General features: G+C 38.7%; 1 protein-coding gene across 11 annotated transcripts in view; it reads left to right on the forward strand.

Moving 5' to 3' along the window:
- EMSY (EMSY transcriptional repressor, BRCA2 interacting) overlaps positions 1–16,007 on the forward strand; it is an 85,727-nt gene that overhangs the window by 21,731 nt on the left and 47,989 nt on the right. For all 11 annotated transcript variants that reach the window (XM_075546310.1, XM_075546304.1, XM_075546307.1 and 8 more), the window contains 2 exons: positions 739–998; positions 12,189–12,468. In XM_075546310.1, coding sequence (XP_075402425.1) covers positions 739–998; positions 12,189–12,468 — 540 coding nt within the window. The remainder of the gene's footprint in view (positions 1–738; positions 999–12,188; positions 12,469–16,007) is intronic.

Here is a 16,007-nt window from a genome sequence, read left to right on the forward strand (position 1 = left end):
GTATTAAGTACATAGGAATTATGTTATTCATTCACCTCATTTCATACGTACAAGACACTGTGCCAGGAAAACAAACCGATAAGACAGTTGTTGTGCTCCAAGAGCCCCTTACTAATGAGAAGTGTGTTGACAAGAGGTCACAGCGCCATCTGGTAAGTGAAACACAGCGAGTGTAGAGCGGAAGATCAGAGGAGATGTGCACTCGTTCTCCTTCACTGATGAGGTGCTGGATCGTGTAGGATGATTAAGAGATTAGTCAGTGTATTAGTTAGATGATTAAGAAATTAGTTGGTATTTCTCAGAAATCACTAGTATATAGTTAGAATGTGGTTAGGTGGCTCTGGGCAATGGTGAGCAGTTTAGCATGCTGAGATTATAGGGGTACAGAGGATTAGGTGGAACTGGGCACCGTATTCTTACAAAGATATTAGCTGGTATGGTAATATTTTGTGTATCATCTTGTAGGGAGATAAAAGCTACTAAAAGATTTGAGATTAAATTAGATTTTTTGACTGGTGGTATGACGGAGGAGCGAATGGACATCTTTTAGAAGGTTTACTAACACACGGACACGGCATGAAGTACTTGCCATCGAGGTAAAGAGAAGACTACAGGCAGAGACAACTTCTCTGAGGGATGGCTGATGGGCTTTAATAGCTGTTTATTTTCATTTGTTTGTTTTAAGTATAAATGCAAGCTCGGTTTTGTATAAATATCACAGTGTGTATCCCCTTTCAGGTGTTAGCTGTTCAGATGAAGATGAAAAGCCTAGAAAGCGAAGACGAACAAACTCGTCGAGTTCCTCCCCCGTCGTCCTAAAGGAAGTTCCAAAGACTGTCGTTCCCGTTTCCAAAACCATCGCCGTGCCTGTGAGTGGCAGCCCCAAGATGAGCAACCTCATGCAGAGCATTGCCAACTCCCTGCCGCCTCACATGTCTCCCGTGAAGATAACCTTCACCAAACCGTCAACCCAGACAACAAACACCACAACGCAGAAGGTATGTGGTGGAGCGAGCTGCCGCCCGACAATCGCTATTTGCCTCCTTCTCAGACAGCTCGATTCTGATGTAACAAGCATGCCCCGAGTGCTTCCTCTGCGCCCGACACTATGCCCCAAATGGCTAGCTGTCTGTCTTTGTTCAGTTCTGCACATAAAGCTTTGGAATAGCTGTTGTTTTAATTTTTTACTCATGAGGCTGATCATCTACTCCTGAGATTTTCCATTGGCTTAATAAAGTTGATACTAGTTGCATGAAAAATAAAAAACCAAAACTACTTTTTTTTTCTGACTAATTTTTAATCTTAATCTTCTGAGATGATATTTCCTTCAGAAACATAGTATTTACTCTGCCAGAGTAACACAGTTGTCAGAGTTAGGCAATTTAATCTTTTAGATGGTATCATTGCTTCATTTCTAAGCTCCCCTCTAAGCAGTCTCAAACCACCAGTATCCTGTTGATTTCCCTCACCAGTCTGGACCCCATTCACTTTCTAGGCTTGCTGTATACCGGTCTCACTGGGATTTGTCTTCCTCTTCTTTAGTTGACTTACTTATTTTGTTGGAGCATATTGTCCAAACGCCTGAACAAGTATATGAAAAGTAAACTCTTTGAAAACTGGTATGATAGACTACAAATGTCTTATCCTACCCTTCCAGTATTACGGTTTACTTAGATGAAATATTCTTATTTAGGTGAAGTAATCCAGGAGGGAAGTCATTTTCCCTGAGAATTTTGAAACTTTGCTCTCTTGGCTTGTAGCTTCCATTTTGGCTTTGGAGAAGCCCAACGCTATTCTAATTTCCAATCTGTTTTTCCCTTTGAAAAAAATCTTAGGAACTTTTCTTTGATCTTAGAGTTTGGAAATTTCAAGGTAACAGTACTTGGTGTGTGTTACCTATTGATCCATTGCGTAGTACTCTAAAGTCGGAACTTTCGATCTTGACACTCAGGTTCTTTAATTTTGGGGATCTTCTTTCTTTTTAGATATCTTATCATTCAGGTTATTGAACTACCTGGATTGAGCCACTAATTTTCTTATCTTTTCTCTATTTTCTGTTTGCTTTTTCTGCTATAGTTACCACCTGTATTTGCTGTATGACTGGGGGAAACTATAAACTCTACACCTAAGTTTTTTTATGTGTAAAATAGAGAAAGCAATTGTTTTGAGGTTTTATAGGGCTTTGGGATATGAATAATGGGATATTGTATAAAACTGTTAGAAGTGAGCCTAGTAGTACAAAGTAAATGTTTACATCAATATTATTTTCTCAACGTTATTCACTATTTCTATTGGCATTTTTCATTTTTACTATTGTACTTTAAATTTCTAGTAACTCTTTTGTTCTCTGAAAGTTCCTTTTTAAAACAACATTCTGCTATTTCATAGAAACATTCTATAATATAATTATTATATTCTCTTATCTGATCATATTCCTGATAATCTTTTTGCTGGTTTCTTCTTCCATGTTCTCTCTCGCCTGTAAGTTTCTTTAATCTATCTGCTTAGATCTCTCTTTCTGTTATTGGAGAGTTTCTTAAATATCTTATTGCTTATATTTATGAGTGGACTTTAAACAATCAAGTTGAAAGCCCTTGTGTGCTCTATGGATGGGACATGCTGACTGGGTAAATTTCATTGTAGATTGATCTAACTTCCGTGTTGTGTTGAGGAATATTTGCTGTCTTTTACCCTCACCCAATGTAAGTGTCTTCAGGGCTTTTTCTTGGGCTGGTCAGTTAATCAGAGAAGAAGCTTCCAGTCGTCTGCCTGGGGTTGTGCAAGCCTGGCTGTCAGTGTTTGATTGTGGGGTGGGGTGGGGGTGGAGGAAGGGGGCTGGGCCTCACCATGCAATAGTAGACTTTACTTAACCTCTCTCGGTTTCACTATAGCACGTCTTCTTCCCTTTGACTGTGTTTGTTATCAGATTGAGTTTCAGCACAGTAAACCTTCCTTTTTCCTTGAGGTAGAAGAGGAAACTGGGAATCTAAATCTTTCTCAAACAGATTTTCAACTAATTTTCCCAGCAGAGTCAACTCGATGGCATACAGCAATAATAACAGTCTCACTTGGATTCACAGGGGGCAGTTCTGCTCTGTCCTATAGGACTGCTTTACGCTGGCCTTAACTCTATGGCCATGAGCTTGGAGCTTGAGCTACTTTTAGCAAGCATGCTGTCATTCTCCAGGGATTCACCTTTGTGATAGCAAGTCCAAGCTATGGGAGGTAAAACCTGGTTGTCTCTCTTCAAAGGAGCATTCTGGCTATGCTTCTTCTGAAGCAGATTTGTTTGTGCTTCTGGTGGTCCATGGCCTATTGAGCTTGGTATATTCTGGGAACTTCCATGTTTACTTCTGATTTTTTTTCCCTCTTGGGAAGAAGCCTGGATTTTATCAGCAATGTTTCTGTCCTTCTCCTTATTCAATTGGGCATTGAATAAGGAAGACTAAAGAAGAATGGATGTGTTTGAATTGTGGTGCTGGAGAAGAATATTGAAAGTACCATGCACTGCCTAAAGAACAAGCACATCTGTCCATGGCCCTAACTACCCTGAGTGCTCCTGATCTCATTGGATCCCAGAAGCTAAGCAGAGTTGGACCTGGTTAGTACTTGGATGGGAGAACAAGCAAATCTTAGAATAAGCACGGCCAGAATGCTCCTTAAAAGCAAGGACGGTGAAACATTGTGTCACATACTTTGGACATGTTATCAGGAAAGACCAGTCCCTGGAGATGGACGTCATGCTTGGTAAAGTAGAGGGGGGACAAAAAGAAGAAGACCCTTGACAAGATAGATGGACATAGTGACTGCAACAATGGGCTCAAACATAAGAATTTTGAGGATGGTGCAGGAACGGGCGGTGTTTTGTTCTTTTATACATAGGGTTGCTGTGAATTGGAGCCAACTTGATAGCACTCCATATCAACCTCCATGTACTCATTTAATTAAATATTGGAGAAATAGTGTACCAAAGCTGTAGGTAAAAGATCTTGAATCTCCCATACATTCCTGCTTCTAATCCCTTCCTCTATTTTTATTGATTTATACTTATAATTAACATAATATTAAATATTTCCTATTTCTCCCATATTTCTATTTATATCAAGAAGATGCTGAGGACTTTGGCTTATTCACTGCTGCCTTTTTGTCTAGAAGAGTGCCTGGCATATAGTAGGTGCTGGGATGTATTTACTGAGTGAATGGTTTAAAGAATGAGTGAAGAAATGAATAAATAGGTCTGGTTCCAAACCTAGCTTTATCACCTCTTTTGATCTTTAGTTTCCCTATAAAGCAAAGACAGAAATAGTACTTAATTCCTAGGGCTATTGGGAAATTTAAAGGAGGTGATTGAAAATGTTTAGAGCAAATAATGAATGCTCAGTGCTATCTAACATGGTTAACTTCCCAGTGTTCTTTGGTAGGCTTTTATTTAAGAAGTCTTATGATAGATTGGGGTTTATCTGTTAGTGAAATGTGTGAACTTTCTTGATTCATAATTCTCCACTGAGCATGGCTCAGTTGGTAACAGTGGCATATTTTATGACCTCTATCATGAAATTTCTTTTTTTTTAAATCATTTTGTTAGGGCTCATATAACTCTTATCACAATCCATACATACATCAGTTGTGTAAAGCACATTCATACATTCATTGCCCTCATCATTCTCAAAACATTTGCTCTCCACTTAAGCCCCTGGCATCAGGTCCTCATTTTTTCCCCTCTCTCCCCGCTCCCCCCTCCTTCATGAGCCCTTGGTAATTTATAAATTATTATTTTGTCATATCTTTCCCTGTCCGATGTTTCCCTTTACCCACTTTTCTGTTGTCCATCCCCCGGGGAGGAGGTCACATGTAGATCCTTGTAATTGGTTTCCCTTTCCAACCCACTCTCCTTCTACTGTCCCAGTATCGCCACTCACACCACTCGTCCTAAAGGGATCATCTACCCTGGATTCCCTGTGTTCCCAGTTTTTATCTGTACCAGTGTACATCCTCTGGTCTAGCCAGACTTGCAAGGTAGAATTGGGATCATGATAGTGTGGGGGGTCGGAAGCATTTAGGAACCAGACGAAAATTGTATTTTTCATCGTTGCTACATCACACCCTGACTGGCTGGTCTCCTCCCTGAGATCCTTCTGTAAGGGGATGTCCAGTGGCCTACAAATGGGCTTTGGGTCTCCACTCCGTACTCCCCCCTCATTCACTATGGTAAGATTTTTGTTCTGATGATACCTTATACCTGATCCCTTTGACACCTCGTGATCGCACAGGCTGGTGTACTTCTTCCATGTGGGCTTTGTTGCTTCTGAGTTAGATGACCGCTAGTTGTTTAAGACTCCAGAAGCTATCTCTTTTGATAGCCGGGTACCATCAGCTTTCTTCGCCACCTTTGCTTATGCACCCATTTGTCTTCAGCGTCTGTATCATGGAGGTGAGCACACAATGATATGAATTTTTTTGTTTTTTGATACCTGATAACTGATCCCTTCAGTATCCTCTATCATGAAATTTCTGGTTCAGAACCTGAGATTTGTCCTGCTATGTTTTAAAAAACTAAAACATATGGAAAAATCGGACTCATTCATTCCACAAACATTTTTGAGCATCTACTGTATTTACTTGTATATAAGATCCATTTCAGCACATTTTTGGGGTGCTGAATTAGGTGCCTCGGCTGATATTCAGATCGGCTTATACTTGAGTATATATGGTATTAAGTTCCAGATGCAAAAATCCCAATCCCTCCATATATACTCAATGCCATCAGTTTTGTTAAGACTTTGACACGCTGAGTGAGAGTAGGATATTCCTGGTCTTTTGGTTTCGTTTATGTTCCTCTGCTGGGTAGTTGGATATTTGGAAATCTATGCAAGGCTGCTGGAGTTACCACGTTCACCTTGGATTTCTGACAAATCCCGCGTAAGTCAAGTTCGGGATTACTTAAGGTCAAATGGCAGTTATATTAAGTAGAATTATGAATTTGTGGATCTTTCTTACTTTCAAGTAGACAAATGTCCACTTCTGCTAATTTGGTGCTATGATTTTAAATGTAACCTCTGTACAGCACTTATGTATTTTTTTTTTTCTGTAACAAAGCAACAGAATATAGCTTTGTGCTTTCACATGCTTGATTGATATTTTTTATTTTGTCCTTAGGGTGCAAGTCCCAGCACTCTTAAGGAGTTTTTGTGAGTGCTAAAAGGTCAGTAATTTGAATTATGGCCTGAATAAACATTGTTTGGTTTATTTGGTTTCAGAGTCCCTTAATTTCCCTTGCTGCAGTAAGTAACTTTGAATTGCAAGTAGGTTTTCTCTGAGGTGGATCTCTAATTTGGGTAATCACTTTTCAGTGTTGAAATCATGTTATAGACTAAAATCTCCAAGTAGGTTTTATCATTTGTATCTATAACCTAAAACATGCTCTAAAGGACTCTAAATGTGTTTTGCTTAAATGTTGTCTTAATGTTATAAGACTACATATATGCTCCAGTTGTGAAATTCTAACTGTTTGACACAGTGTGAATGCTTCCCTGTCACAAGAGACATTGCTAATTAACTATAACATGCGTTCCTGCCTAGCCCGGGTGAATTCTCATCTAGGCTGCTAGATGTTTTATAACCGCTGTGCTCCGCACTACTTCCATTAGTTCAGAACTGACCAGAGTGAAACCTGATTGGCAGTAGTACAGTTGTTTTGGCTATGGTAGTAGCTGTGCATTCTTTGGATTCTCAGGGACATCAAAATTTGGGGGAAAATATATGTAAGGTCCTTTTAATGAAACAAAAATAGAGGACATTGAAATGCATTTCTAGATTTACTTTACCTCTGACCCCTCAAACTGATACCTCTTTAACATTTATTAATTAATGATAAGCTACTAATAAGTACCATTTATTGACTGCTAAATATTGACCACCTACTATGTGCCCAGCACTGTTAGATGCTTCACATCATTATCTCATTTAAGACTTGTAATGACTGTGCAAGGTAAAAAAATAGCGCCATTTTGTAGATGAAAATACAAGTCTAGAGATTTTAGCATGGCTAGGATCATGCTAAAATGCTAAGCCTACATTCATCTGATTCTTGAGCTTTTTTAATCATATTTGTCTACCTCTTCTCAGTTTTTATGGTAATTGGTTGTTATTTTTCTAGGTGTTTATTGATTGCATCTATTCAGAAGTATGCTAGTCAGCTTTATAGATACTGCTATGAAGCAGTGTATATTTCTTGACTCCTTGGTTAACAAAGTCCTTAAAGTAATAGATTTGTACTTATAGCTTATAATCCTCTGTAACACTGAAAATATGTAATAGTAATGATAGAGTCAAAATTTCTGGGAGATGTAGGTCCTGCATATGCACATATTCATTAAATGCTGATGAGTGATTTAACTTCACACTCTCTTAAGCACTAATCTAGAAATGAGGATTTCTCTCCTAAGTTCTTCTGTTTCAAAACAATCTTCCTGACCTAGGGAGGTGCTGAGGAGTCCTGGTGGCACAGTGGGTTACACATGGGGTTGCTAGCCACCAAGCGAGCAGTCTGAAAGGTTTTCTACTTTTGTAAAGAGCGATCCAGTCTCTGAAACCCATGGGGGCAGCGCTCCCTGTCCTGTAGCGTCACTATGAGTGGGAATTGACTCGATGGCCGTGATTGTGGGTTTTTCTTGTTAGTTATACCCTCTCCAAAAACCAAAAAGAGACAAACTTCTTTGTTTTGGGTATCACTACATTGCAACTGTAGGGTTGCTACGAGTCCAAACTGACCTGAAGGCACATACCACTACATCACCATTGTATTCTGTCCCCAAGTAAATAACTCTGATGCTACAGATTTAGAAATGATTTTTTGTGTTCTTAACTGTAAAGTGGTCATAATTATGGTATCCGTATCATGAAAAGGGAATACCGATGACACAATGCATTAAACATTGTGTTGTTAACCCAGATATCAGTGGTTTGAACCCACAAGTCCTTGTTTGAGAGAAAGATACGCAGTCGTCTTCTTGAAAGAGTTACAGCTGTCGAGACCCTCTGGAGAGGTTCTGCTCTGCCCTGCAAGGAGGCACTGTGACTCAGAATTGACTCTGGCTGTAGGTTAGTGACATCATGAAGCTGTCGGGAGATTTAAATAAGCCTGCGCATTGTCACTCTAGGGGCTCTTCTTGATTTTATTCTTTTCCTTAACCCTGCCATTTCTACCCATCAAAGATCCTGCTTCTCAAAATCATCTGAATCTTTACTTCCCTTTATTTTCATTACTAATTCACCAGTCCATGTAGTGCTTCCCATTACATGGAGTATGAAATCTAGATGATTTACCCGGGCTTACAGATTTAATCTATTTTTTGATAATTTTTTCTTGTCCTACATGTTTCTGCCACCGCGAGTTTCTGTTTTGGGAACCATCCTAGGTTCTTTGTTCTATGCTTCTCCCTCTGTCTAGGATGTTTTTGCCTGTAAATTACAGGTAGTCCCTGATTTATGATGCATTTGAGTTACAGTGAGCCATATTTACTATTATTAGTGTATCTGGAACATGGCATCTTCCTGGGAGGGGGGAGGCACCATATATACTCGTATATAAGGCGAGTTTTTCAGCACATTTTAAATGCAGTTTTTGTGGTAAAATTAGGTGCCTGCGCTTATATTCGGGCCAGCTTATACTCAAGTATATACGGTAATTATCAGAAAATGTGCCTAGTTATGTGATGGAAGATACCAGTGGGAAAATTGCCCATGTGGCTAAAACACTAACTTTAGGACTTGATACCCCTGAAGTGAAACAGCTGATAGATCATGAAGAAGGGGAATTGATAGATTAAGACTTACTGGATTCTGAAGAGGAAAGAAATGTTGATGAAGAAACAATGGAGAGAGAGGTTATCAACACATGTTTCAGTGAAGAATTAACTGGAGTTTTTTCCCCCCAAAACTAGCCTAAGGGCTTCAGTTGCTTGAAAATATGAACCCCAATGCTGATTGCTTTCTTAACATCCATAGCAGATATGGGAAACTATGAGATGTTCATACAAAATATATGAATATATATGTACATATGTACCACCACTATATATATATGATCATACAGACAATTCTCAATGATTGTCTGACTTGAGACCCATTCCCATTCTCAGGGATTAAGTCAGATGATTCAGAACCTTCCAGAAGTAGCGTTATTACTACGACAGCTAACAAAAATGCCAATATTGTCCAACTCTTCTTCATGTACATTTTTATGATTTTTATGTTTTTATGAGTGTATTAAAATAAAACTGTGAGTTTATATGTTTATGTATGCTTCCTATTCCCAAAGACAAATAAAGATAGGATTTATAAAGATAAAAGGTAATAATAATGAAAACTATTTAAAAAATGTATTTGACCTATGACAGAACTGACTTGTGACGATGCTTTTTGATTGGAGCAGGGAAAGATGGGGCTTTCTACTCCAGTAGAGTTACAGTTTCAGAAATCCAGAGGCGGCTCTACCTCACCCTGTAGGGTTGCCATGAATCAGAATTGACTGGATGGGCAGTGAGTTTCCTTTTGGTTTAGCTATGGCATGGAAGTCGATCATAAGACGGAGACTTCCTGTAGTTCTCTTGCCATACCAGACAAATCTTGAAGTCTCTTTCTTTCCTCTTTCCTCTGCTGTTTCTCCATGTTAAATCTATGAGTACGTCTAACTGGTTTTGCCTTTATAATATGCTCAGAATCTGTTCACTTTTCACCACTTCCCACAAACACATTTTTGTCAATATCATCTTAGCCTGGTTTATTGCAGGGGCCTCCTAATTTGCTTTCTTGGTTCTATCTGTACTGTTGTCTAAATGTTCCCTACTCTGTGTGCTGTCTTAATGCTCGCTACTCTCTCGTTTCTGATATCCATTGCCATGCCTACACAGCACTCACATACAAAATTCATGATGAAAGGCTTATTAGGGGAGTTGTAATGCCAGTGAGAGAGGCTCAGGGTCAAGTTGTCTATCAGGACATGATACAAAGGTCTTTCAAGTCTGCTCATAATACCCAAAGGGGCATACGACTCCATTGGGAGCTTCGACCCACAGGCATTCAGCTCAAACCCCATTGATCAGCACATTTAGCTCCCTGAATTACTAAGTGCCTGGAGAGACCCCTACTCCATAAGCCAGTCTCCTGCACAAAAGCACTCAGCTTTACTTGTTCCGTGTTGTGGGAAAGCCAAGACGCTGTCCCACGTGCTGGCTCCTGGTGCTGCTGCTGCTGGTGCTCTGATGTTTGGCCGTCGTCTGGATCCAGGAGGTTGTCTTTACAGTGATCTTGGGTTCGGTGGCCACCTTCCACTCTGTGTTCTTATTCATATGAGATACCCCCTCCTGCTTCTCAGAGGATAGTTTTACACACAGCTCAATGACAGTCCAGTGAATCCTGTTCACACTTACTCACAGGTGAATCTTAACAATGTTGTTCCCTCACCTTGCCAGACCTATTCAGGAAAAGATCATTGGGTGAGAGTTAGAGATTTTGACCAGAGGAGCTGTGTTAAATGATTCACTGCCCCTGCATTCTACTTTCCACTGGCCCTAAAAAAAAAAAAAAAGACTAAGTTTTAGAATAGTTGTAGATGTACAGAAAAATTGAAAGGATAATAGAGTTCTCATATATTCTATAGCTAGCTCTCCCTATTATTAATATCATTATTACAATATTGAATGTACTGTATTAATGTAGTACATTTGTTACGATTAAAGATTCAATATAACTATATCATTAGTCACTAATGTTCATGGTTTATTTAGATTTCTTAGCTTTTCATCTATTGTCTTTCTCAGCTCTAGCATCCCACACAGGACCCCACATTACATTTACTTGCCACATCTCCTTAGGCTCCTCTTGGCTGTGAGCGCTTCTCAGACTTTTCTTGTTTGGGATGTTCTTGACGGTTTTGTGGAGATACTGGTCAAGTATTTTATAGGATGCCCCCTGCTGGAATTATCTGATGGTCATCTCATGATTGGGCAGGTACAACAGAGGCAAAGTGCCACTGTCATCACGTTAAAACAAAGGTCTATGATTTTACATGATCTAGTCCTCCCTTCCTTCTCCAAAGTTGTCTCCTACTACTCTCTACTTTATAAATTCAAATCCTGTTTATTGACTTTGAAGTTTGAACCATGCCAAGTTTACTTCTTTCTTAAAGCCTTTGAATTTGCTGCCTCCTGGGCATTAGATGAAGAGTCCTGTTGCCAGTCATTTAAGTGTTAGAGTACTACCCACATGGTCAGCACTTTGAACCCACCAATCACTTTATCGGAGGAAGATGAAACTTTTAGCTCCTGTAAAGATTTACGGCTCCGGAGACACACAGGGGCGTCTCTACTCTGTTCTGTAGGGTCGCTTTGCTATGTGTGAGTCATAATCTGTCTGATGATTTTGGAGTGTCGTAGGTATTCTAATTCCTAGGTAGCTATATGATTTGCATCCCAACATTTGGTTTTTTTTCAAATGTCACCTTATCAGAGAAGTATTCATTGAGTCTAAAAATTGTACATCACTTCCATTATGTCTGTTCCTTTACTATGCTTGTTTTCTCTCCTATTTACCTTACATGACATTTAAAAATTGTGTTTATTGTTATCCCCTGCTACTAGCTTTTCATCTGTTGTCTTTCTCAGCTCCATCATCTCACACAGGACCCCACATTAATTTACTTGCCACATCTCCTTAGGCTCCTCTTGGCTGTGAATGCTTCTCAGACTTTTCTTGTTTGGGATGTTCTTGACGGTTTATAGACAACTACTAGAATATGAATGCCAAGAATGTATGAGCTTTGTCTGTTTGGTCATTGTCCTCTTCTCAGCAACTGCAACCATGCCTGGCACATGGTAGATGCTCAATAGATATTTATCAGTGAATGATTATCCAAATTGCTTTCTGGAGGAAAAAAGGTGCCATTTTATAATACTGTAAGTACATTGAAATGCTTACATCCACTGTATCAGCAGCAGAGAATGCTGTTTTTAATGATATTTGATAGGTAGACATTATCTTTTGATGATTACTACTAAAGGAAAACTCGCAATTTTTTTCTATTGAGTTATTGATGTTTCATAAGCTATTTTAAAATTCTATATGACTGGGTGTCTAGATACATCAGTAGTATAGTAGGTACACGAAATAACTTATTTTCTCTCTCTTAGGTTATTATAGTGACCACATCACCAAGTTCTACCTTCGTGCCCAACATCCTCTCAAAATCCCACAACTATGCAGCAGTCACCAAGCTGGTACCAACATCAGTCATTGCTTCCACAACCCAGAAACCACCAGTGGTTATAACTGCTTCACAGTCTTCTCTGCTCAGTAGTAGCAGCAGTGGCAGCAGCAGCAGCTCCACACCATCACCTATTCCCAACACAGTTGCGGTAACAGCTGTAGTATCTTCCACACCATCTGTGGTCATGTCAACAGTAGCACAAGGTGAGTGATGATTTACCATTTAATTCTGTCCCTGGCACTCAATTTTGAGTGTGCTTTTATGTTTTGGGTGTGAAGGTCCCTTGCTATTATTTCTGAGTTGCTCAGTTTTCTTACATGGATACCCATAACCCCAAGTTTTGTTTTTTGTTTTTTTTTATAGTTGATTTTTTTTATTGTGGAAACAAGGTATTGGGTATGAATAATTCACTGGCCTTGCAAAATTCTATCATGCAATCTCAAGCTTTGTTTCTTTCACCAAGACCGTATTTTCTTTTTTTTTTATTACATTTTTATTTTTTTTAAGAGTTTATTAGGGACTCATACAACTCTTATCAAAATCCATACATATACATACATCAATTGTATAAAGCACATCTGTACATTCTTTGCCCTAAAAGCATTTGCTCTCCACTTACGCCCATTGCATCAAGTCCTCTTTTTTCCCCTCCCTCCCTGCTCCCCTCTCCCTCATGAGCCCTTGATAATTTATAAATTATTATTTTGTCATACCTTACCCTATCCGGGGTCTCCCTTCACCCCCTTTTGTGTTGTCCATCCCCCCAGGGAGGAAGTCACATTTAGATCCTTGTAATCGGTTCCCCCTTTCCAACAACCCCAAGTTTTAAAATATAAATACAAAGGCACAGTAGATAATCACCTTGGAAATTACCATTCACAGAATGTAGGTTAAATCCTGTCACACCCAATTTCAAAGGATATGCACATATGCCAAGTATACTGAAATTTTTTATGGGAGACAAAATTCTATTACTATGGCTTCTTCAGCAGAATCAGCAAGTATACAACCTTTATAAAGTAAGTTACTCAGTGGTCAGAACTTGAGGAAAGAAGATGGTCTCAAGGACATGCCAGCTTCAGTGTCTGGAGTTAGAATTCTGCCCAGCAGATGATGGAGGTGCTAGCTGAGAGAACGGAGTGCTTAGCTGGAGGACTTGCTGCTGCACAGCAGAGGAAGGGAAATGTGGAAACCTAAGTTCCATCTTAACCCAAATCAGTTTAGCTCACTGTATCTTTGTGTTTCTTCTGTATGAAAGGCAAATAGCATACTGTTTTGTTTGGTTTTAGCATGTTGGTAAGTTTTAGGACAGGCTTCAGAGGTCACTGTGGTTCGGAACTAACTTGATGGCACCTCGCAACAACAGCGCCCTGTATTTGGTGGGAGTTACAGAGAGATGGGTAGAAGAGCCACACTAAGCCTTTACTTGACCAGAGCTGCTGGACTGCTTGCCACACTGGCTGTACTCTTTTGCATTCCCACTCGACAGTTCCAGTTCTTACTCATTCACTTTACTCTGTTACTGTTGCCAACACCTGTTAATATTATTATTACTATTTTTATGGTAGTCATTCTAGGGGAGGAGACGTGCTATTTCTTTCCTAGTTTTTGAAAAATGCTTTTTTTGTTATCTCTCAAATTTATCTGATTCTTTTTCATTGACCAAGCAACAGATAGTTTTGGATTACCGGTAACTGTTCTGCTTTTTATTTTGTCTCTTTGTTAACCAAGTCCTATTATAATTGTCTGTTCTTTTACTCTGGTGGATTTTTCTCCTCTCTCATTCTCAGAGTTCTTTGTTGAGTTCATGAACTGTTCATCTAACATGGTGGGTTCTTTACTTTCCCTCTTTGATCCTCCTCACCCTAAGTAACACCCTGATACAATTGCAATGTATCCACTAATACTCAAAGTCTCTTTGCCTTATTATCAATTTTTCTTAGCTTGGCTGGAGTAAAGTTCCTATTTCCCATTTCTTTTAGATGAAATCCTTTCCTTGAGAAATGCCTCAACCTTACTTCAAAGATGGGTCTCACTTAGCAACCTTTTCAGTCTTTGCAAACAGTCTCAGAGAACAAAAATGACCAATAATCCCACCACTACCACAAAAGCATTTTCCATTTTTATGTTTTTACCTATATATATATGTGTATACTCCTGTGAATAATATTTTTATATATAATATAATATTTATATATTGAAAATTAGGAAATCTATATTCTATTTGACATTCATTTGTCATGTAACATCATTAATCTTCTGTTTTTGATAATTATTCTAATTTTTGGTGCTGTTTCAAATTTTTATTATTACATAGTTTTCAAATTAATCCCTTATTGGGGATTCTGAGTAGTTCTAGATTGGGATATTCTAGAATTACCTGTAGTGAATATCTTTGTGAATAATGAACCCTTGTTTTTTAGAACCAGCTCTCAGGAGCAGGGTTGCCAAATCAAAGGGGTTAAAAATGTGGAGTTTGCTAAATGTCATGTCTTATCTCCCTGGAATACATCATCTTAAAATATTTCATTAGTATCTTGCCACTGTAAAGTTCTTTTATCCCTTCTGTCCTCTACCTACCCTTCCACCCCTAAAGTTCAAAACAAAACCAAATCCAACTGATGGCATAATGTTGAATAACCAATCATGTGTTTTATACCAAAGCTCTGTCTGTGGCTATAAGACAAAACATGATGCAGTGGTGTTACGTATGTGAGTCTTGTTTCTCCTCCACTTCCATGTGGCATTTTTTAACTGTTCCTTGAGGAATAAGTCACATACACTACAATTTGACAATTTTAAGTAGATATGATAATGATTATTTCCCCCTACATTTGCCACTCCTCCTCACCCCCAGGAACCAGCAGGGTTGTTTTGTTAGATTGTCATAGTCCAGATCTTTCCTGTAAGTGAGATTATAGAATATTTGTCCTTTTGTGTCTGGTTTATTATACCTAGCATAATGTTTTATAGGGTAGAATGTATCAGAATGTCATTTTGTTTTTGTAGCAGAATAATGCTACCTTATGTATTTATACCGTATATATTTTTAATAGACACTTGAGCTGTTTTCTACCTTTTAACTGTTGTGAAAAATATGGAATATATTAGTGTGTGTGTGTGTGTACTGTTTTTTATTTTTTTGGTCGGGGGTGGGAGGGGTTATGTACCTAGGAAAGGAACGCCTGTGTCAAGTGGTATCTCTTCTTAGTTTAACTATTTTAGGAACCACCAAGCTGTTTTCCACAGTGGCTGCTCTGGTTTTCCTCTCCCCAGCAATGTATGAGTGCTCTGATTTCTCCATAATGTTGCAAAACCTTTGCTTTTGATAATAGCTATCCTGGTGGGTATGAAGCGGTATCTTATTGTGGTTTTGATCTGCATTTTGCTGATGACTGATAATATTGAATATCCTTTTGTGTACTTGTTCACCATTTGTTTTTCTTCTTTGGAGAGGTAGCTCGTTATGTCTCTTAACCCATTTTTTACTGCTGAATTTTTAAGAGTTCTTTGTAAGCTTCATATATTGTTACTTGGTATATGGTTTCCAAATATTTCCTCTCATTCTGGATTGTCTCTTCATTTTTATGATAATCTCTTAATACACACAAATTTTTATGATCAAGTCCAGTCATAATCATTTTTCTTTTGTTGTTTTTACTTTTAAAAAATGATCATAATCCTCTATCTAGAGAAAGGTTTCAAGCTTTGCTCCTGTGCTTTCTTCTAAGTTTTATCGCTT

This window comes from Tenrec ecaudatus, chromosome 4, assembly GCF_050624435.1.
Source record: "Tenrec ecaudatus isolate mTenEca1 chromosome 4, mTenEca1.hap1, whole genome shotgun sequence".
NCBI classification, from domain to species: Eukaryota; Metazoa; Chordata; class Mammalia; order Afrosoricida; family Tenrecidae; genus Tenrec; species Tenrec ecaudatus.